The following is a 21188-nucleotide window of genomic DNA, read 5'->3' on the forward strand; positions in this document are numbered from 1 at the left end:
AGCAGTCCTGGGTGTCATGCTCTGCACTGACTTCAGATGAGAGGCCCGACTAGCCTCCAGGTCCTGCTGCCAACACTTCCATATAATTAATACACAGAAGGGCTACCCTGTCTGGGGGAGGGAGATCCCAAGGAGGTGACAAGAGCCAACAGTTGGGTCCCAGGCACTAGTAGAAGTACCAGGGTGGAGGGGGGATTAGGGGTGTCCAGTGTGAATTTGGAGACATTCGACAGAGAGCGTTGCTGCTGAGCCCCTTCCCACGTCCATGGACTCCAGCAGGCAAGAGCTTGTCCCCCTAGAACAGAGCGCCATCAGAGAAGCTCTGAGGCCTTCACCTTCAGAAGCATGTGGGTATGCAGGAGGCTATACAAGTGGGGTGCTAGCCAGGTTGGAGTGCTGATGTGATTCCTTCCCAGGATAGTTATACCCTAAGAACAGGCTCTGTTCCACTGATTAACCATCCAGCATCCTTCATGTGAGCAGTGGGGACATGTCCTCTCTTCATCACGGTTGGCCATCAGTTGCCATGTGCTGAGGCCAGCCGTCACTGTTCTGATACTGAACAGCCTGGATGGGGAATGACATGGAGGATGTGTGGACAGAGTCCCAATGAATAGAGTCCCAAGCACGCACAAGGGACTCTGTTCTGTCACTTGCCTTCCCAACCCCAATCCTTGCCTAAACTACTCCTCCTTCCTCCACTCCTACCAAGCTTCTACTCCCCCTGCATCTGCAGGATACAACCAGGGAGTGTCCTTAACTTCTTGCTCAAATGGCCCTGGAGGCTGCTAGGACTGTGGTCTAGCAATGTGGGGCAGAATGAGGCTGGGCAGAGGCCTGGAGAGCAGAACTTTTGACTCCAGGAGAGAGGTGCTACTCTTGTATACACACACACACACACACACACACACACACACACACACACACACACACACCTGGCCTGGAAGCATAGGTCTCTCTCATAGCTAGGGAAGAAGGAGGAGGTAGGAAAAGATAAGGCCTGGACCCATGGTTATGTCATGGGTCCCACATCAAGCCTGGAGCCTTGGACTACAAGGGCTTAGGTCTCCCAACTAGCTCCTGGTCTCTGTCCACTGAGTAGAAGGCCCCTAGGCTGGACACTTCCAGGTGCTGCCTGGTGCTGCCACACCACTGTGTGGTCTCTGCTAGGTCTCTTTTTTCTCTTATTCTGAAGTAACCACTGTTGGTGGGTATAACATTAGTGAAAGAAGATAACAGTCTATAGGCTCCTCCCATATGTGCTTTGCTTTCCTCCCAGAGAGTCTTTCTGGCATTCGCAGATGTTTGCTCTTCAGACTTGGCCTGCTGCCATCAAGAAGATCTGCCTGTCTCTCCTTCCATGTTCCCCGTGTCTCCCCATGTCCTGAGATCCCCCCTGCGTGCCTGGTGTTTGGTGGTACCTTGTCCCTCTGGACCCTGTAGAAGGAGCAATGGCCTGATGGATTAACCCCTATGGGAGCCTCCCCTCCCCTGACCCTGTCTGCCACGAAGGAGTGAGCCAGGAAGAGGAGAGGGACACACACACACACACACATACACACACACCACACACACACAACACCACACACCCCCCACACACACCCCACACACACACACAACACACACACACACAAAACACCACACACATCCACACACACACACACCCCACACACACAACACACACAACACACACACCCCATACACACAACACACACAACACACACACACACCACACACACACACACCACACACACACCACACCACACACACCACACACACACACACCCCACACACACAATACACACAACACACACACCACACCACACACCACACACACACACACCACAACACACACAACACACACAACACACACACACAACACACAAACCCCCACACACACATACACACACAGCACACACATACACACACACACCACACACACACACCACACACACACCACACACACACCACACACACACACACACACACACACCACACACACACACACACACACCACACACACACACACAGAGAGGCAGGGATGGGCTGTCTGAATGGCTGATGTCTGTCCCTGGCTGAGAGGGTTCATCATCTGTTCAGGAAAGTTAAGCTGGTTTGTGCCCCAGAAACTCAAAGAAGCTTCCAGAACTGACCAATGCCCAGGCAGAAGGAGGGGCTGTGGCTGGAGTGGGGAGCTGCCCACAGGTATGATCCAGGACTGACTTCCTCCTCCCACAGCCCCTGTGGATTCAAGTAAGAGTCGGTGGCCAGCCCCTCCTGCTCCTCCTAGGACTATGGCTACTGCTGTCCTCAGCCCAGGCTCTCTTCCTGTCTGCCCACTCTGGAGACGCCAACCAGCCTCTGCCCCAGCTGGTTTATTTTTAGCTCCTGCCCTGCCTGACACTGCCTTAGGCTTTGCACTGGGATCTACAGAAGCTCTTCCTAGGGCGGGCAGGCCCTGGTCACCGTAGGGCACAGGGAGGGCTTCTTTCCTTGTGGTTCTAGAAGGTAGCAGAAAGAGTGGGATTCCTGACCTTCCTGGCCAACGGAGAGATGGAGCCTGAAAGTGGGGCTCTGTGAAGCCCATAGAAGAGCAGAATCATTGTCCCCAGCTAGAGGGGACCGTGGTGTCTGGGAACTGGAGTGGCAGTCTGAAGAGAGCAGGGAGGAGCAGTCGCAGCATAGGGCCTAGTCTGCAGGGCGTAGGTGGGAATTAGAAGTTGGGACCATAGAGGTCTGAGGACACTAGGACAGAGAGTGCACTGGCTGGTTTTGTGTCAACTTGACACAAGCTGCAGTTATCACAGAGAAAGGAGCCTCAGTTGAGGAAATGCCTCCATGAGATCCAGCTGTAAGGTATTTTCTCAGCTAGTGATCAAGTGGGGAGGACCCAGCCCATTGTGGGTGGTGCCGTCCCTGGGCTGGTGGTCTTGGGTTCTATGAGAAAGCAAGCTGAGCAAGCCAGGGGAAGCAAGCCAGTAAGAAACGTCCCTCCATGGCCTCTGCTTCAGTTCCTGTTTCCTGACCTGCTTGAGTTCCAGTCCTGACTTCCTTTGATGATGAACAGCAATGTGGAAGTGTAAGCAGAATAAACCCATCCTCCCCAGTTTCCTTCTTGGTTGGGATGTTTGTGCAGAAATAGAAACCCTGACTAAGACAGAGAGGTAGGTAGCTGCCCATAGAACTCGGGTCATGTGGTGATTGGACTATAAGGGAGACATGTTAGCAAGGCTCATGGTGGTAGTGATGGGGGCAGTCACGGGTGGTAGGAAAGGGGAGGGGTTAGGGCAGAGGGGCCTGAGATGTCCGGGGTTTCTGGAGCATAGGACTGGCTCCCCATGTCCCCAGACAACCTCGCAGAAGGGTTACATCCTTGCACGGGAGAGAGTTTGAGATGCACAGAGCAGGATGCACACACAGCAGGGCCTACTTTGGGACAGATGAGTCATACAGCTCCCCTAGAAGGTCCCTGGGAAGCCACGGAAAGCATGTCCACCTTCTTCAGTCTTGCATGGAATAGGAAGGCCAGAACCCAGCACCAGGCACAGGCAGTGAGGACATTAGCCTGGATGGACCTGTAGAACTAGAGTTTCATAAAGGTTGCTCATTGTCAGAGTCCAGATGTGCAGGGCGGGACGTGCCTGAGGGAGAGCCAGAGATAGGACTTGCCAAACCAGCTATCAGCCCCAAGGACACTGACCATCCGTAGCTACCCCCTCCCCTTCCTTCACCCCCCTGAGTGAGATGAGTCACCCTACCTGCCTGCCGAGCTGCTGGAGAGCACGTACTCCTTGCTGATGTAATTTCGCGCCGAAAGTAACTGTGCACCATTTGAATTGACCAATCATGTGTAACCTCGCGAATGCCCCTAACCTCCCCTATATAAACCCCCGAGTCTGGAGGCTCGGGGTCGATTCCTCTGTCTCCTGTGTGAGATACGTGTCGACCCGGGATCCCGCTAAGACCTGGGATCTCGTTAATAAAGCTACCTCTTGCTGTTTCATCAAGAATGGCTCCTCGTGATTCCTGGGGGCACCCCACCCTGCGATCGGAGCGAGAGACGCGGCTCCCCGTTTTGGGGTACGCTCTTTCATTTGGAGGCTCGTCCGGGATCGGAGCGTGACCCCCTGGAACCCCGAATGCCACTTGGAGGTACGTTGGTGTGAGTGTTGAAAGCGGCCGCTGTGTATGTGTATGTATGTGTGTGTGTGTATGTTGTGCTTCTCGTACTGTGTATTGTGCCATGGTCTAAGGTTTAAGTTGGGTGTGCTCGGGTGGAAGGGCTCCCCACCCCGAATTTGAGTGCACCCCGTTTTCGAGTACATCTGGGCAGATGGGTTTCCTGCCCCGTATTTGAGTGCACTCGGGTGGAAGGGTTTCCCGCCCCGGACAGACAGTACACTTGGGCAGATGGGTTTCCTGCCCTGTATTTGAGTGTACTTGAGCGGAAGGGTTTCCCGCTCCGGACAGGCGCCTGTGAGTAGAAGGGTTTCCTACTCCGAATAGTCTTTTTCTTTCTTTTTTTCCTTTTTAGAAAGCGCACCGGGGGATGCCCCAATCGCGCAGGCTCTGGGACGCGTGAGAGACGTTCCGAGAGCCAGCCTTTGTCGGGTCCTGGCTCTGGGACGCGTGAGAGACGTTCCACGAGCCGAATTTTGTCGGGAGGACCCGGCAACGGACAGTCAAAAAGATCTGACTGTGACTTGACTTCGGAGGTCGAGTTCGGCAGCCTATTTGAGTATAGGCACGGACAAGTGTGCTTAGATGTGTTAGTGTCTGTTGTCTGTATTCTATTCCTGTGTTTGGTATCCCAGAAGCAGCTAAGGTTAAGCTGCAGTTTGGGCCAGGTACTGAAGGTACCAGGCATCTGTGGAAATTGGTTATAGGATGCTTTGTCTTGGTCTTGTTTGTCTGGATTGTTTTCTGTGGTATTGTCCAGTGTTTTTTTGACTTTTTATTCGTGTTTGAATTTGGACTGACGACCGTGTTTAAAATCTTGAACCGACGACTGTGTTTGAAATCATGAAACTGTTTGCTTTGTTCGTTGAAGAGTTTTACTTGGTCCCCTTAATGCTTAGTGAGTAAGGAACTTAATTTTGTGGACCCCGCTCTAGTGGCGGTGTGTTGGTTGATAGCCAAAGTTAATTTTTAAAACAGTGTTTTATCTGTGCTTGTGCTCGCAGCCAGCTGAGATAAGCTAGAGAAGTGAGTAAATATTGCTTGGGAGCAAAGAATCTTAAAGGCGGAGTTTCAGCCGGTATGACACTTAGTGCGTAGCTGCCTAAAAGATCAGAAATGCTGTTAATAGGCTATAAAAAAGGGACAGGCTGTGTTAGAAATGCTACAGGAAGAATAATCTAAAAAGGCTGAGAGCTAGGTGGGGCTATAAGGAAAACAAGAATAGGAAAGGAATTTCTGACATTTGCTCACAGTAGGAGAGCACTCATTTAGAGAAGTTCTTTAAGGAAGCCTGCCTTATCTGCTGTCTTTATTCCAAGGGAGGAGTCAGTCTCCAGCACTAAATTACTTGGCGGTGGCCAAGGTCAGGATTAATGTTTTCTTTTCCTTGGCCCCTTTAAACCCAGTGAGACAGTTTGGTAAAGGGCTACTACTGAGGTCCTGATAGCCCCAGGTGAACTGGTTACAATTCTTTTATCAGCCCCCTGGCATCTAGCACCCAGGTTCTAACCATCTCTCCATCCTTTTGTTACTAGAAGCCTAGTGTCATTTGGAGGCTGGTTCTCTTGAGAGGCAAAGCCATGGAGCTGACACTGACAATGGCCTTTTTGTTCCAAGAAAGGCCTCCTGGTTTAGCTGTGTGACTAAATGCTATTTGTCCTCTTCAGTGGACCTCTCTTCTCTAGATTCCCTTCTTGTTTTCTCACCATCCCACGTGAGATGCTTGTTAGTAACTGTTACAGATCTTCTTTACCACCGAGGAAAGACGGAATCCTACTGGAGACCAGAAAAAATGTTCCAGACACGGATAGAAGGCCCTCACTTCTGCCTGCTCTCTTCAGACGCCTGAAGGTAGGGAGTGCCAGGTCTGCCGCCAGGCTCCAAGGGTGGGTCTCTGAGGGGCTGGAAAATGCCCCACCAATCTGGCTAAGATAAGGAAAGGATATGAAGAGAAAGTTACAGAAACTTGAAGGGTTAATAAGCTAAGTCACTGAGAGAGTTATTGTAAGTTGCAGAGAAAATAAGTTGATGCGTGGTTCAGGGTCTGTGCAGAAAAGTGGACAGCACCTAATAGCTGTAGAAGAAGATGCAGAGAGACTGAAGAAAAAAGAAAGAAAGAAAGAAAGAGGTAAAGAGTGCAGGAAGCTAGGGAAGAAAAGAGACAAAAAGAAGAGGAAATTAGAGAGCTAAAGAGATAAAAGGCGAGAGAGGAACATATACTGGCCACAGTAGTTAGGGAACCTAGGAAGATAGTACCTGGCAACAGAAGAGAATTCCTGGCTAAAGATCAGTGTGCCTAATACAAAGAAAAAAGGACACTGGGTCAGGGACTGCCCAAGAAAGAACAAGAGGGGCCACTGGAGAGCTTCTTGGTCCTAGAGTGCTGGCTATGTACAGAGATAGAAGGGAAGTGTGGATGCAGGGACCCAATGCTCTGTGCTCCTATGCCCCCCTCCAGTGGGCCAATATCCAAAGACCTTGAGTGCAAGGGGCTACTGGCAACGAACAATACTTATGGACTGCCCGAAGAACAGTGGACCTTGGCGTGGGCCGGGTAACCCACCCACTAATTCATGGTCATCCCTGACTGCCCCTATCCCTTGCTCATGAGAAAATTGCTCTCCAAAATGGCTTGCGTGGGCTGAAATAGCTGGGTGAGGCCATGTGTATGCATATCTACAGACTGTGTATGTGGAGCTTAAGACCTGTCTCAGTGCACCAGTACCTGATGCTGGGGGATGTGTGACTTAGTCCTGATCTGCCTGGAACACATCACTCCTGCCAGCCGGGCATTAACAATTATCACCCAATCCAGGACTTAAACTGTGATAGAGTGGCTGATGTTTTGCCTTTGAATAGAGTGTCCCAAAAGATGGGACCACTGGTCAGCTGCCATGGACTAGATTCTCTACCGGTTGGGGATAATCTGGTCACCTTGCTGCCTAATCCGGACCTGGAGCCACTGCAACATGAGTGTCAAGCACTGGCAGAAGCCCATGGATGGAGGAAAGACCTCTGCGACTGGTTGATTGACCCCTGCTGAAAGCCGAGGACCTTGTCCACAGACGGGAACAGTTCTCTTCATGAATGAAGGTCAGAGACAAGTGGGTGCTGCCATGGTGGACAACACAATGTTATCTGGGATGGCTGAACCTCTACCCCCCCCAGTACATCAGCACTGCAGATGCCTTTACCATCTCTTGGATGCCCTAGTGAAGCCAACAACTGTGAGTACTATTCATTGCTCAGGATATCAGGAGGGAAGAGATTCAGTGACATGGGGCAATAACGAAGCAGATAAAGTGGCTCGAAAAATGGTTATGCAGGAGCCCATCCTGGTTGCAGGCCTGCAAGAGACAGCCACTGGGAACTGGGATCGGACTAAGGGATGGCCTCACTTAGAAAAGGCCCAAATTGCTTAAAACATAAAGGACAATGGCACACTTGAGGGGAAAGCTATACTTCCCAGGGAACAAAGAAAAGACTCACTTTGCCAAATACAGAAATGGACTCATTTAGGAGATAAAAGTTTGTCCAAGTAGTTAAGGTATATGTAACAGACTTTAAGATTTTAGCCAGAGAGACAGTAGAAAGTATAAGGTATGTCAATAAGTGAATGCTTAGCAAGCAAACAGGGCAAAGAGACCTAGAGAGTTTAGTGAAAAGTCGAAGTGAACTTCACTGAGATAAAACCAGAAAAATATAATCACAAGTATCTCCTAGTGCTTGTAGATACTTTTTCAGGAATAGATAGAAGCTTTCCTCACCAAATGAGAGACGGCCTCTGCAATCATCAAGAAGATACTGGAAGAAATCTTCCCCGGATTTGGAATGCCCAAGGTAATCTGGCCAGACAAAGGCCCTACTTTCGTTGCCAAGGTAAGCCAGGGTGTGGCCAAGTATTTAGAGGTCAATTGGAAATTACATTGTATTTACAGACCTCAAAGTTCAGGACAGGTAGAGTAAATAAATAAAATTTTAAAAGAGACCCTGACCAAATTAAATTAACCATGGAGACTGGCACAGACTGGGTGACACTCCTTCCCTCTTGCTCTCTTCAGAGCAAGAAATACCCCTTCCAGATTCAGCCTTACCCCCTTTGAGATCTTATATGGGGCCTCAGCCCCCCTGACTGTATTAGATGATGTTACTGAACCAACATGTCATAGTGCCATAGTAATAATGATTTGTGTGCCAGGCTAAAAGACCTACAGGTGATACAGAAAGAAATCTGCTCACAGCTGACAGCAGCCTATGCCCCGGAGACCCCTGAGACATCCCATCAGTTCCAGGTTGCAGCTACAGAGTCCAGACACTCGAGCCTCGCTGGAAAGGACCGTACCTGGTGCTGCTGACCACCCTGACAGCTGTCAATTCTCAGCCCTCACCAGCCGTGTACTAGCTGTTGGGGCTGAGAGCTGGGACCTAGAGGGAAACTCAGTCATGTTTGTCCTGGGTTCTATCAAGATAGGTGTGGGATAGGCTTGATTTCCATTACAAATGATGTAACATTGCCTATGTTAGTACTCTTAACACTTCTTGGGACTGTGCCTCAGGGATCACAGTCCGTATAAGCTTAGAAGTTCTAAAAGCTAGTCATGACCTTGGTGGATAGGCTTGGATAGTGTCCAGGTTAGAATCCTCATGTTAAGACTACAATACCAAGCTGTTATGCTAGATGAAGCTGAGTTCTCCATGAAGTTCTAGGATTAGAACTATTAACAAAAAAAAAAAAAAAAAGAATTGGGGAATGTAGAACTAGAGTTTCATAAAGGTTGCTCATTGTCAGAGTCCAGATGTGCAGGGCGGGACGTGCCTGAGGGAGAGCCAGAGATAGGACTTGCCAAACCAGCTATCAGCCCCAAGGACACTGACCATCCGTAGCTACCCCCTCCCCTTCCTTCACCCCCCTGAGTGAGATGAGTCACCCTACCTGCCTGCCGAGCTGCTGGAGAGCACGTACTCCTTGCTGATGTAATTTCGCGCCGAAAGTAACTGTGCACCATTTGAATTGACCAATCATGTGTAACCTCGCGAATGCCCCTAACCTCCCCTATATAAACCCCCGAGTCTGGAGGCTCGGGGTCGATTCCTCTGTCTCCTGTGTGAGATACGTGTCGACCCGGGATCCCGCTAAGACCTGGGATCTCGTTAATAAAGCTACCTCTTGCTGTTTCATCAAGAATGGCTCCTCGTGATTCCTGGGGGCACCCCACCCTGCGATCGGAGCGAGAGACGCGGCTCCCCGTTTTGGGGTACGCTCTTTCAGACCTTGTCAAGTCTGAATCTTTCCTGCTACCCACTCATCACAGAGGCCCACCCTGACCATTGAGAGACTTGTTGAGAGGCTGGTACAATGAGTGGGTTTTATTAGTGTGTTCACAGACAGACACTATAACCTATTTGAGGGTAGCATCATATCCTCTGAAGGGAAAGCCACACCTTTTAACTGCGTTACCCCCAGACCCTCATGACCAGCACTCTGACTTTTGCCTGAGGAGCCATTCTATCCTGGACACCCATGCCCTGTGTCCCGGAAGTCACAGTGTATGTGATCTGGTGCTTCTTTCTCGAAGTGTGTTCATGTTAGCAGTATGCATTCACGGGTGAGCCACATTTCACAGTAATATTTTTGCTGTCTTGGGTTGGTGTTTTTCTGAAGCGATGGGAATTGAACCCTGGGCCATACAAAAGCTGGGAAAGCCCTTTGTCTCTGACACACCTTCACAACACTCCATTTTTCTGACCCAATAGCCCATCCATTGCACCACTGTGAGTAAAACTGGCGAGAACACTGGCGCTCTGGTTTCCGTGTAGACACAGGTTTGTATATGGTCTACGGGTCCCATGGGTTACAGATTGGGGTCATTTTCAAGTAGGTGCCATAACAGTGACTTACAGTAACAGGTGAGCCACTGTGACTCCCTAAACACACACACACACACACACACACACACACACACACACACACACTCACACACATACCAGCTCTGTCAAGAGAAGGGAAAGACTGTGTGTACTTTAGCTCCAAGGCCTCATCTGGGCTTCCTCTCTCCTGTCCAGACTTGGAGCCATCCAGCCCATGCCACCAGACTAGCTGCTAAGGGTAGTCACTAGGGAGGGTAACCCTGGTGGGGGACCCAGCCAGATACTCCACATGTCCCTGCTGCAGACTTGTGTCCAGCATGCCTTAGCCCAAGAGATGAGGCAGGAGCCCACTTCACCCTGTTCTGGGCTCACGATGCGAGAACCACTGGAGTAGCTCGCAGGAAGGAACTCTTGATTCAGAGTCATGGCCTCCCTGGCCCTGAGCCTCCTCCTGTGCCTGAAGCTTCAGGTCAATCCACACACTCCCGGCCTTAGCAGTGGATCTGAGGCTGGCAGTCGGAGCACATGGTATCTACTGCACTCAGCACAGTCCACCCGGGCCCGGAGGCGTCTTCTCTCTCCTGGAATTTGATCACATGTGTTCTGTTTTGGGTCCTGCAGAAGGTGGGCACGGTGGGCGCTGCTCTCAGCCTGGCGACTAACTGGTCGCAAGTCTCCTGTCTTACATGCAGTTCCCTAGAGCGCCTGCTAACTGGCAGCGTTCCTACAAATGACAGGCCTCTTCTCGGCTTGGCAGCACCCTCCTCACATATTGCATGTTTTCCTCCAAAATGTTTAATGTGCTAAAGTCTAGCTTCAATCAGATCAGCGCTAAAGCAGACTAATCACTTAGCCTGATTGTTGAGCTGCGTTTGGTTCTGAGATTCTAAAATATGGAAGGAAAAAAAAAAAAAAACCATCAAGCTCTGCTTCCACAGCCCCTCTGCACAGCTGATCTCTCACAGGAGAATGTATTGCCCTCTCTGGAGTTTTTGTGGTTGGATTAGCATTTACTGGGAGTTGAAAAGCGTTATACTCCCCAGCCCCCTCTAGCACATGGGCTAGAATGTTGAACAGATGTTAAATTATGTTATCAATGCCAAAATTGGAAATACCTTGCCTCTTCCCAGAGTTGAGCTTTTTGGTTTAATTACTGTGATTGCAGTGGCTGAAACTGGAGCACGTGTACACTCAGAATGGGAAACTCTGATGCTAGGAAGTAATTTTAGATTCCCGGGGCTGGGGATGGAGCACGGCAGGTGTGTCAAAGAGCAGGGCTGCCGGCTGATTCTGCACGCGCACGTGGGGTTGGGTAGCGTGACAGTTCCTTCCGTGCATTCACTATGCCGTGGTTTTAACTGGTAATGACTTCCATCGGCAGAGGCCCTGTGGTTTCCAGCGCTACTCCTCGAACGGAGAGACACAGAGCAACTCTGTTCTGGCAGGCACAGGCCTGCAAGCCAACTGGTGACAGAGTTGCTGGCCTGACCCACGGCCTCTTTCCCAGACTCTTGCATTGCTCCCAGGTGGCTCCATGTGGGTGGCTGGGTGCTTTGGCAGGCATTGGCTCTTTTGATTTCACAATTAATAAATGCAAAGAAAGAGAGAAGGAAAGACACATGACTTCTTAGAGTAGATTTTGATTTACAGAAAAGTCAACTCATAGTTGGAGAGTCCCGCATATTGTCTGTGGTTCCTCTGCCCTTCACTTCTGGCCGTGGGGTGACTTGTCTGGCTGAGCCGGAGTGGGCAATGCGACCAACAGACATCCCCATGCCACATAAGAGTGGGCTCTTGGGGCTGCATATTCTATGGGTTTGGTCATAGTCAATTCACACTGCCAGGTCTCCCACTGCAGCATCCTGTAGAAGCCTTTGTACACAAATTCTGCAACCCATTGCTCCAGGAGAACAGACACGCAAGGCCACAAAGGGCTGCAGTTATAGTGGCACAAGTATATATTTACCAAGACATCAACAGCATAGGTATGGGGAAAAGGAATTTGTGTGCTCCAGGGTTCACCGGATATAAAATGCCATTGCAACAGAGCCATCCCTGCGGCCCTGAGGCTGGAGTGAGGGCAGGCAACACGTAACATTCTCCAGACAACTGTGAAGTGAGGTGAACACATATGTTCCCATGGAAATGAAGTCCCATGGCTGCTAATATTCTCAAGAGAAGCAAATGGTTGTTTGAGTCAGAAATCAGTGAGCATAGAAAAGTTAGATTTTTTTTTTTTTTTTTTTTTTTGGTCCAAGTTCCTAGTCCTCAGGAATGACGTCTCTACTCTACAGACGTGGAATATTTCAAATCAGGAAAAAAAAATGCTAAAAGGGATTTTTAAAAAATGTATTTTAAAAATCAAACACGTGGCTGGGTGGTGAAGACACACAACTTTAATCCCAGGACTCAGGAGACAGAGGCAGGTAGGTATCTGAATTTGAGGCCAGCACGCTCTACAGAAGGAGGTCAACGATAGCCAACACAGAGAAACCCTGTCCACCAAAAAGACGAAAAAAAAAACCCCAAAAAGTCCCCCCAAAACCAAACCAACCAACCAAACAAAACAAAACAACAACAAACCGAAAGAAAACCTACCAACAAGCTGTTTTTGAAGCTGTACCTTCATTAGCAGCAGGTGGGCTCATGATGTCTGCGCAGTGGCTGGGACTCCAGTCATCTGCCCTGAGAGAAAGCAGATTGCTTTGGAGAAGCTGATTAAGCTCCGTGGAAATTGGGGGAGGGTTGTGTGATTCATACCTCCTCACACAGCAGACAGGATGGTTACATTTCACTGTCTTCCCATGAGTCAGAGTCAGTGGCTGAGAGCTCAGGAGAGATTGACCCCAGGGACCCCGGGCATCCAGCAAGCAACGAGGGTCACTGGTGGCTGCATGCTGGGGGCCTAAGAAGTCGGTCGGAGGTGTACCACCATCATCAACATCATCATTAACACCTTCATCATCCTCGCCACCATCACCTCTGTCATCCACACCGTCATCCCCTTCACCGTCTCCATTAGAGCTTTCAACTTTACCACCACCATCATCATCACTGTCACCTTTGCTACCTACCATCATCTTCAACTCAACCACCATCATAACCTAACTAACCATCACCATGCCTTCGTCCTCACACCATCAGGACCACGACCTTCACACCAGCACGATTGCTACAGTCACTATCATTACTGTGGGCAAGCCGGGTAGATGAGGTAGGTGGGGCCTGGGGCTGGCTCCTGTTGATGGAGTCCCCCACCTAGGGAAGCGTGTGTGCTGTGTGAATGGACGTACAGACCCCGAGAAAAGGAGAAGGAGTGAGACTTGAAGTGGAGCCTTGACAGGTGGAGAGAGAGGCCTGCCTGCACTGGGCAGCCTTGATCTTGGTGTTGTTTCAGAGTGTGAAGCTGCCCAGGGCCCTCTACTTTCTGCCTTCCCAGGTCTTCTGTCCTCTCCTACCCTGTCCATCCATCCTGCCTTTTCTACTCTTGTAGCTTTAACCTCTTCCCTCCAAGGAGCACATACACTCCCTGCCTCCTGCAGAACCTGGAACTCAGGGCCAGCAGAGCCAGGGGTTGGCAGCTAGTGCAAGAAAGAAAGAGAGGTGGGATTCTGCAGATAAATGCCCCCATTTCTGGTGACTCATAGTCTATCCACAGCTCTTGGCCTAAGGATGCCCTAGAGATGATCAAAGACTCCTCTGGTGGGAAGGGCGGGGTCTGCCACACATCCACTCCAGCCTGCCATGATAGCATTCTGACCATTCCACTCTGCCCCAGTGTCCAGGCCTCCCAGGCACCACCCCTATGCTCCACAGAGAGCCCCAATGACAGGCCCTGACATGCTTTGGAAGCCGTAGGGGATAGAGTGGGCATCCTGTCTAGATTCCTAAGTTTCTCTCTCATCTTCCTGGCCCTACCTCTGCTCCATCAACATATGAACCAACACTCAAGGTTGCTCAGGAGCAAAACTGAGAAAGAGGCTGTAGCCAGGGCCCTCAGCGAGGCTTTTGTTCCTCTCTGCCTGTGCGGAGTCTCATAGCTCCACTGTCATCCTGTTTCCTCTGGGAAAGCTGGCCTCTAGGGTTCCCTTTCTACGGCTCCTCATTCTCATGGCATTTTGTATCTCCAGGAAAACACATGTCTCATGAACAAAAGCACTCTGTGGGCTTTGCAGACCTGAGAGGAGACAAGGAGATATAAAAAAGGTACCCACGCCAGCTTTCTCCTTCAGGTTCTAGCACAGGGGCTTAACGGAGTGACGCTTGTCCTTGAGTGAGCATCCCCTCTCCATCTCCTGAGCTCAAGCTCCAGATAGGTGCTGGGCTTATTCAGCATATGTCCCAGGCCTCCCCAGGCCTCCCCAGGCTCTCTGATGACATGGCGGTGACAGCGTTTCCTAGGAAACTACAGCTAGCTGCCAGACCTACACGCCTGTGCCCCTTGGGGCTGCTGTGGTGGGTGAAGGCTGGGATGCTCCAGAGGGAAGGTGTGTGTCTGTGCGACGAGAAGAGGAGACTGTGTCCACAAGAATCTTCGTGTGAGTGTGTGATATGGTGGGTGAAGAATTCCCACACTGAGTTCTGTACTTGGGGGTCTACATTGGGCACATGCCTCAGGGTCTTGGGTCTGTGTGCTGCAAGCCTCTGCATGTGAGCGTGTGTGTGTGTGTACTGGGGCTTCGGTGTACCTCTAAAGCCATGTGGGTGTATGTACCTTTGTGTGTGTGTGTGTGTGTGTGTGTGTGTGTGTGTGTGTGTACATCTGTGTGTATGTATGTATTTGAGCAGCTGTGTACGTATACACAGGGTACTGGGCTTCTGAGGTATTCTTATGTTCTCTCTGCAGGCCTGAGACTTCCTGACAGCAGCCTCTTGGGCCCAGAGCCAAGCTTTCTATCCACCCAGCAATGCACCATTCCTGCCCCTGAGCCTTCAGGTAAACTGCCTTCAGCAAACAACAACGGAGGCCCACAACGCAGGGTCACTAAAGGCAAGCCCAGACCTGGCTGAGAAGGTCCAGGGCTTGCGAGCTGGCAGCAAGAAACAATAGTGTCGGGGCTGGGGATTTAGCTCAGTGGTAGAGCGCTTACCTAGGAAGCGCAAGGCCCTGGGTTCGGTCCCCAGCTCCGAAAAAAAAGAACCAAAAAAAAAAAAAAAAAAAAAAAAAAAAGAAACAATAGTGTCTTCAGATCAGCCCCTCTCCCTGAGTGCCACCTCCCTCTGTGAGAACAGGATGCAGGGACAGTGTAGGCATAAAGGAGGAGCCACCACCAGGGAGGACTTCCTGGGGGAGGCTCCTTCTAGGATGCCTGAGCAGGAATCAGTGTGGGGCCTGGGGAGGAGGGAGGAGGGAGGAGCGAGGGAGAGGTGGTTGCAGCAGATACTGCCTCAGGGAGACAGGTCTCCTCTTTCTCCTCCCCAGTCACATCCTCTGCACTAGAAAATGTGAACACTGAAAAGGTAGGACAGTGTGAGTGAGCCCAGAGCAGACCTCAGCCATCCTGGGGAATGGGTGGGAAAAGACCAGGATCCAGATGAGGTCAAGCATCACAAGCAGGGACTATGGTATAGACAGTGACAGAGCCACCAAGAGGGTCCTTGGAAGAGGAGGCTGCAGAGGGGCGAAAGCTGACCCCAGCAAAGCCAAGCATCCCTCACTGTTGAAAGACCCCGTATCCAGGTGTCTGGTAAACATCTCTGTCCTAGGCTCAGCTAAGGAAGGCAGTGGTGCCAAGATCTCTGTAGGCCAAGCCCCAGGAAAAAGAGCTGAGCAAGTACCTGGCACTCCAGGCACATGGTGGAAAACAGAAGCTCAAGGACCCCAGCCTTCACTGCTACCAATGGTCTCCTCCCACAGATCACACTTGGGCCTAGCCTGGGCCTGCTGTGAGGGTTTTAGGGTATCTCCACAGACAGGGTCACATGCAGCCCTTTGTCCAGTCAGCAGATGTGGGCCCAGCAGAGAAGGAAATGCCTTCCCTGCCCCCAGCTAGTAGAAGGCTGGGCCCCAGCCAGAAAGAGTGGCAAGCAGGAAGAACAGCAGGCAGGGCAAGATCAGTCCAATCGGCCCTCGCTCCACCCACTGCCAGCCTGTTCTCCCCTCCCCCACCACCCTATTTTTACATCACCCTGAGGTAAATCTGAATGTGTGATTCAATATATAGCATTTCCTCTTTGTTGATTGGCATATGTCTGCTTTGGGAGCAAAGGGAAGGATTTGCATAGTTTAGCTGGGTGTGGTGACACACACTAGTAACCCCAGCAGTCAAAAGGCAGAGGCAGAATTGTGCCTAACCTGGACTACAGAGGGAGTTCCACAAGAGCCTGGGCTCCAAAGGGAGAGAGCCTGTCTCAAAAAGATGGGTGGGGGGTAGACTTAAATGCATAACATTTAAAACAACAACCATTTTCTCCTTTAAGTGAATATTGGACTAGAGACAAAATGGAAGTCAACTCAATATTGACAAGTATAAACTGCTCTTATTATGTGCGGCCATCTGGCTAGGGGTAGGGACTTGTGGGTAACATGAGTGTCTGGTGCCCTCCATAAACCCCTGCACCTGTCTGCTGCCTACTTGCTCCAGACAGAACTTAGAGGACAGAGCAGGGAGGATCCTTCTGCTAAGCTCAGCCAGGACCCTGCCTCCAGCTTCTAGCTTCCATGAGAGAGCCCTGTCTCGGGGAATATCACCCCATGGACTTATTGAACATTCCCACGATTGCTCTAGAGATCTTTATGTTCCAAAGCTTGATCTCTGTGCACTGCGTCTGGACATCCTGGATACCTGATAGACACAGGATATACTAAATAAGGTTATGTCTGGTGGAAAGAAGAGGCTTCTCTTGAAATGGATACCTGGTGGTACCCTGTAGGGTAGGGGGGCTAGAGCAGTGTCTGGACCATGTCCCAGCGTGGGCACCTTGAGTAAACAGGAGGTAGGCCTGATCATGTGCAGCCAGGGGTGGGTGGAATGGCTGCCCCCTCCATGCCAACCTGAGCAGGCTTTTGTGGTAAACATTAGAACTGAAAACTGATGAACAGTAGATTTTTCCAGATTTATTTTTGTTATTTTAATCATGTTTATGTGTGTTTATGGGTATTAAGCACATGAATGCAAGTGCCCACATAAGTCAGAGGTGTCAGAGCCCCCTGGAGCTGGGGTTACAGGCACCTGCTGTGAATGCTGGGAACTGAACTCAGATCCTCAGGAAGAACAGTGCGTGCTCTTGGTCATTGAACCATCCTAACCTGGGAAGGTTACAGTTGAGCCTCAGCTGACCTGGAGTCTGGTGAGGCTGCTATTGGTTCCAAAGAGCATGGTCTCACTGGGTCCTCATGCAGTGAGGAGGGCATTCAGCCTCTGCAGAATGTCCTCCCGTTCTTCCTGACAGGTTAAGCTGTAATGTGGATTTAGAGGACACTATTAGTCAATCTGCAGCAGAAACCAGGAGGGTTCATTTCCTGGGATTGCCGTGTTCAGGATTTAGCCAACTGCTTGTCTAGAGAGCACTGCAGAGCCCCGTTTAAGAGGGAAGGCCTAGTAAGGCCCAACAGCAAAGCCAGGCAAACCTCAGAGATCCACTGAGAGGGGTTAGGTACTGCTTCCAAAACTAGCTCTTCCCTATCAGGGCTTCCCGGGCACTAGAGCATCTACTCAGCCAGCTGACATCAGGCAGTTGCTGACCATGGCCTGGGCAGGAGACTCCATGGCATGCAAATCAAAAGCAAGGATCCAGGAGCCCTTTTATGTAGCCTGGACTGTGACAGAGAGCAATGGCCCTCAGGGGTTTGGATCCCAGTGAACAGCCCACAGGAGCCGAGGGTCTGTCGCAACCTTTAATGCTCCTCTATTTTCCCCTCACCTCAAAGTACAGACCACGTGTCCGGGACCTCTAAGAACAGAGAAAATGGGTAAGAATGTTATCCTAATTCAACCCTAAAGGAGCAGCTAGGGTCAGGGCAGCCTTTTGAGGGGGACCAAGGCCAGCAGACATCCTGTTTGTTCCTGAAACCCTTGCTTGCTCTACAAGTCGGAGTGTGCTATGTCTCAGCCATAGCCCGGGGACGGAGCAGGTGGGTGGTATCCAAGGGAGCCCCAAGTATAGGACCAGACACCCAGTTGCCCCTCTCTGAGCACCACAGGGACATTAGGGTATACCAGCCAGCAGGACAGGGTAGAGAAGTTTAAGATGGACCCATGACCTCTACTCACCTTATCCATACACCAGACTCCTCCTGTTGAGAGACATCATGCCCTAATGGGTAATGAGCTCTGTGAGTGCAGCTAGCTTGCTTGTCTCAGTATCAGTTCTGCCTGGAGCCACACAGGAAATGCCAGACCTCGTCCTGGAGCCCGGAGCATCCTTCAGTGTATCAATTTACTCATTGCCGTGACAGAAATTCCTGTCTTAAATTCCTCCAGCGTTTAGGAAGGGAGGAAGCGTTTGTTTCAGTTACCGTTTGAAGGACACAGTCCATCATGGCGGAGATGTAATGGCAGCAGGAATGTGAGGCCACTGGTCACATGGTATCCACAGATGAGAAGCAGACTCATGGGAATGCTCAGCTCAATGCTCCCCTTTTCTGTAGGGTAGGACGGCAGCCCATGGAATGGTTTTGCCCACAGTGAAGGTGGGGCTCCTCGTCTCAATTGACATAACCTAGGCCATTTCTTTATAGTCATGCTCAGAGGCAGACGATCTAGATAATCTCTCACAGGTGTTTCCAGAGGATGGCCTCCCACAGGATTCTCGATCCTGTCAAGTTAACCATTACAGTCAGTGATTGCAGCCATGAAGCACCCTGTTCCCAGAAGTGCAGGCCCAAGCTGGTCTTCAGCAACACCAGCCTTTCCTTCACTTTCCTTGAGTTGCACTGTTCTCATTATAAACTATGGGCACTTAACAGCACTTTCTGCTCTTTAGAGGTCCTGAGCTTAGTTCCCAGGCCCCATATTGAGTGGCTGTCTTAGTTAGGGTTTTATTGCTGTGAAGACACCATGACCAAATCAACTCATAAAGAACAACATTTAATAGGGGCCGGCTTACAGGTTCAGAGGTTCAGTCCATTATCATCAAGGCAGGAACATGGCAGCATCCAGACAGACACATGTGCGGCTGGAAGAGTTAAGTTCTGCATCTTCATCCAAAGGAAGACAAGAGAAGACTTCCAGGCAGCTAGGAGGAGGGTATTAAAAACCACATTCACAGTGACACACCTACTCCAACAAGGCCACACCTTGGGCCTTGTTGTGCCTAATAGTGCCACTCCCTGGGCCAAGCATATACAAACCATCACAATGGCTAATAGCTACCTGTAACTCCAAGCTTCAGGGACCTAATCTAGCACACACACACACACACACACACACACACACACACACACACACACACACACACATTTATATGTAAATAAAAATAAATCCTTTTTAAAAAGCAAGAAATATAAGGAAACATTCTAAAAGAAAAGTAAAATTATCTGCATCCAACTCACTAGAGATTAAATCAGTTAATCACTTTGGCATACATCTTTTGGGGACACACAGGGTGTGTGTGTGTGTGTGTGTGTGTGTGTGTGTGTGTGTGTGTGTGTGTGAAGGTAGCTGAAACATATCTGAATACAACATCATTTTACTTCAAGCATTGAGGTTTGTTTACACAAACAGGACTATTTAGGCTGACTTACACTAAGTAGGTCCCAGTTGGCCATTCGGTTATTTTGTACTGAGTCATCCACCGATGGCACACACTGCTGGAGTGTGTCCCTCAGAGAGGGTGTCCTAGGTACTTCCTGGCTCCAGGTGAAGTCATTTCTAAGGCTCCAGCGTAAAGTAGCATGTGGAGAGCTAGGACACATAGATGCTCTGGGAAGATACACTTGCAGGGAATGTTCTCTCCAAAGCACAAAGGAGATGGCAGACGTGGTGTTGCAACGAGAGCCATGACATTTCCCTTCCTCTTCTGGAACATTAAGAGTGACATACGCTCAGTGGGAAAAATCACAGGGAAATGTCAGTTAAGTAAAAACGATTTCCCTGATCCTCCCACGCCTAGTGCTTGTCCTTTTAAGCCTCGCCACTCCCCCTCCTTCCTTCTCTTTCAGGAGCAGGGGAGCAGAGTGGAGGCTTCGAGCTTCCTTACTTAGTGGCCACCAGGTGTTGGCGCGTGACTTGAGGTCCCTGAGACTTTGGCCCATTGCAAAAGAGGTGTGAATTAGTTTAAGGAGCCAACTGTTGTGTATGCGTTGGTATCTCTCTCTCAGCCCACTCTATCCCCAAATGCCACATGGGAGGCATCTTCCCACAGTAGCTGATACTTACCCTGGTCCTTTTGAGTGACCTTGACATTCTACTGTGTGGGTGCCGAGAGTTACGTAATCCAACTTCAGTGGCTGGAAATCTAGATGGCTTTCATTTTTGAATAAAATATTAAAAGCAATCCCATTTTTTAAGTGGTCTCCTGGTGAACAGTTTATTCCAGGCTGTGGCTCTTTCCTTGGACACCCTCTCATCCAGGGAGTCTCGGGTTCCAGGGATGCAGGGGCCAGGCTTTGAAAGAATTTGCCTGTGCTTCCTATGCAGACCATTCCTTCCTATGCAGACCATTCCTTCCTATGCACACATTCTCCACCAGCCCTGCTTCTGCCCAGGGCAGGATGTGCATAAGTGTGTATGTGCACCACAAATGTTCACATACATGTGCATATCCGGGTATTGACTCTTCAAGAAGCCAGCCCTGAGAAACAGCTATGAGTTCAAGGCCAGCCTGCTCTACAGAGTGAGTTCCAGAACAGCAAGGGTAGAGGATGGCAGGACTAGAGGAAGGGCTCAGACCACCATAACGGTCTGACAGCAGGACAGCCAATATGAGAGGAGGTTCAGGGGAAGGACACATGTGCAAGTACATGGTCAAGCAGAACATGCCCTGTCCAGGTCAGAGCCTGCTGGCAACAGTGTGGCCTCAGTTCCATGTCACTGGATTTTGATGCTCTCCGGCTGGTAACTGGCAGTATGGTAGCAAGTGGAAGACAAGTTCTGTTTGCAGGAGGCTGTACATCACTCTTTTTCCACAAGACTTGGTTAAGTACCTCACTGTGCACGGCTGTGGCTACTCAGGAAATAAGGCCTGGTGTTGACTGAGCC

The 21188-nt window shown here is 50.3% G+C and overlaps 1 protein-coding gene and 1 long non-coding RNA gene across 2 annotated transcripts; one reads left to right on the forward strand and one right to left on the reverse strand.

Moving 5' to 3' along the window:
- Nucleotides 1-1029: 1029 nt before the first annotated feature.
- LOC134485192 (uncharacterized) lies at nt 1030-16047 on the reverse strand. Its single transcript, XM_063281007.1, has 2 exons — nt 9451-16047; nt 1030-3575 (listed from the first exon to the last, which is right to left on the reverse strand). The coding sequence occupies exon 2, from the start codon at nt 2585-2587 to the stop codon at nt 1472-1474; it is 1116 nt and encodes a 371-aa protein (XP_063137077.1). The 5' UTR covers nt 2588-3575; nt 9451-16047; the 3' UTR covers nt 1030-1471.
- LOC134485193 (uncharacterized) lies at nt 3581-20484 on the forward strand. The gene is made up of 2 exons (XR_010063186.1): nt 3581-6030; nt 8378-20484. It is a non-coding gene; the product is annotated as an uncharacterized LOC134485193 (long non-coding RNA).
- The last annotated feature ends 704 nt before the right edge of the window (nt 20485-21188 follow it).

This window comes from Rattus norvegicus, chromosome 1, assembly GCF_036323735.1.
Source record: "Rattus norvegicus strain BN/NHsdMcwi chromosome 1, GRCr8, whole genome shotgun sequence".
NCBI classification, from domain to species: Eukaryota; Metazoa; Chordata; class Mammalia; order Rodentia; family Muridae; genus Rattus; species Rattus norvegicus.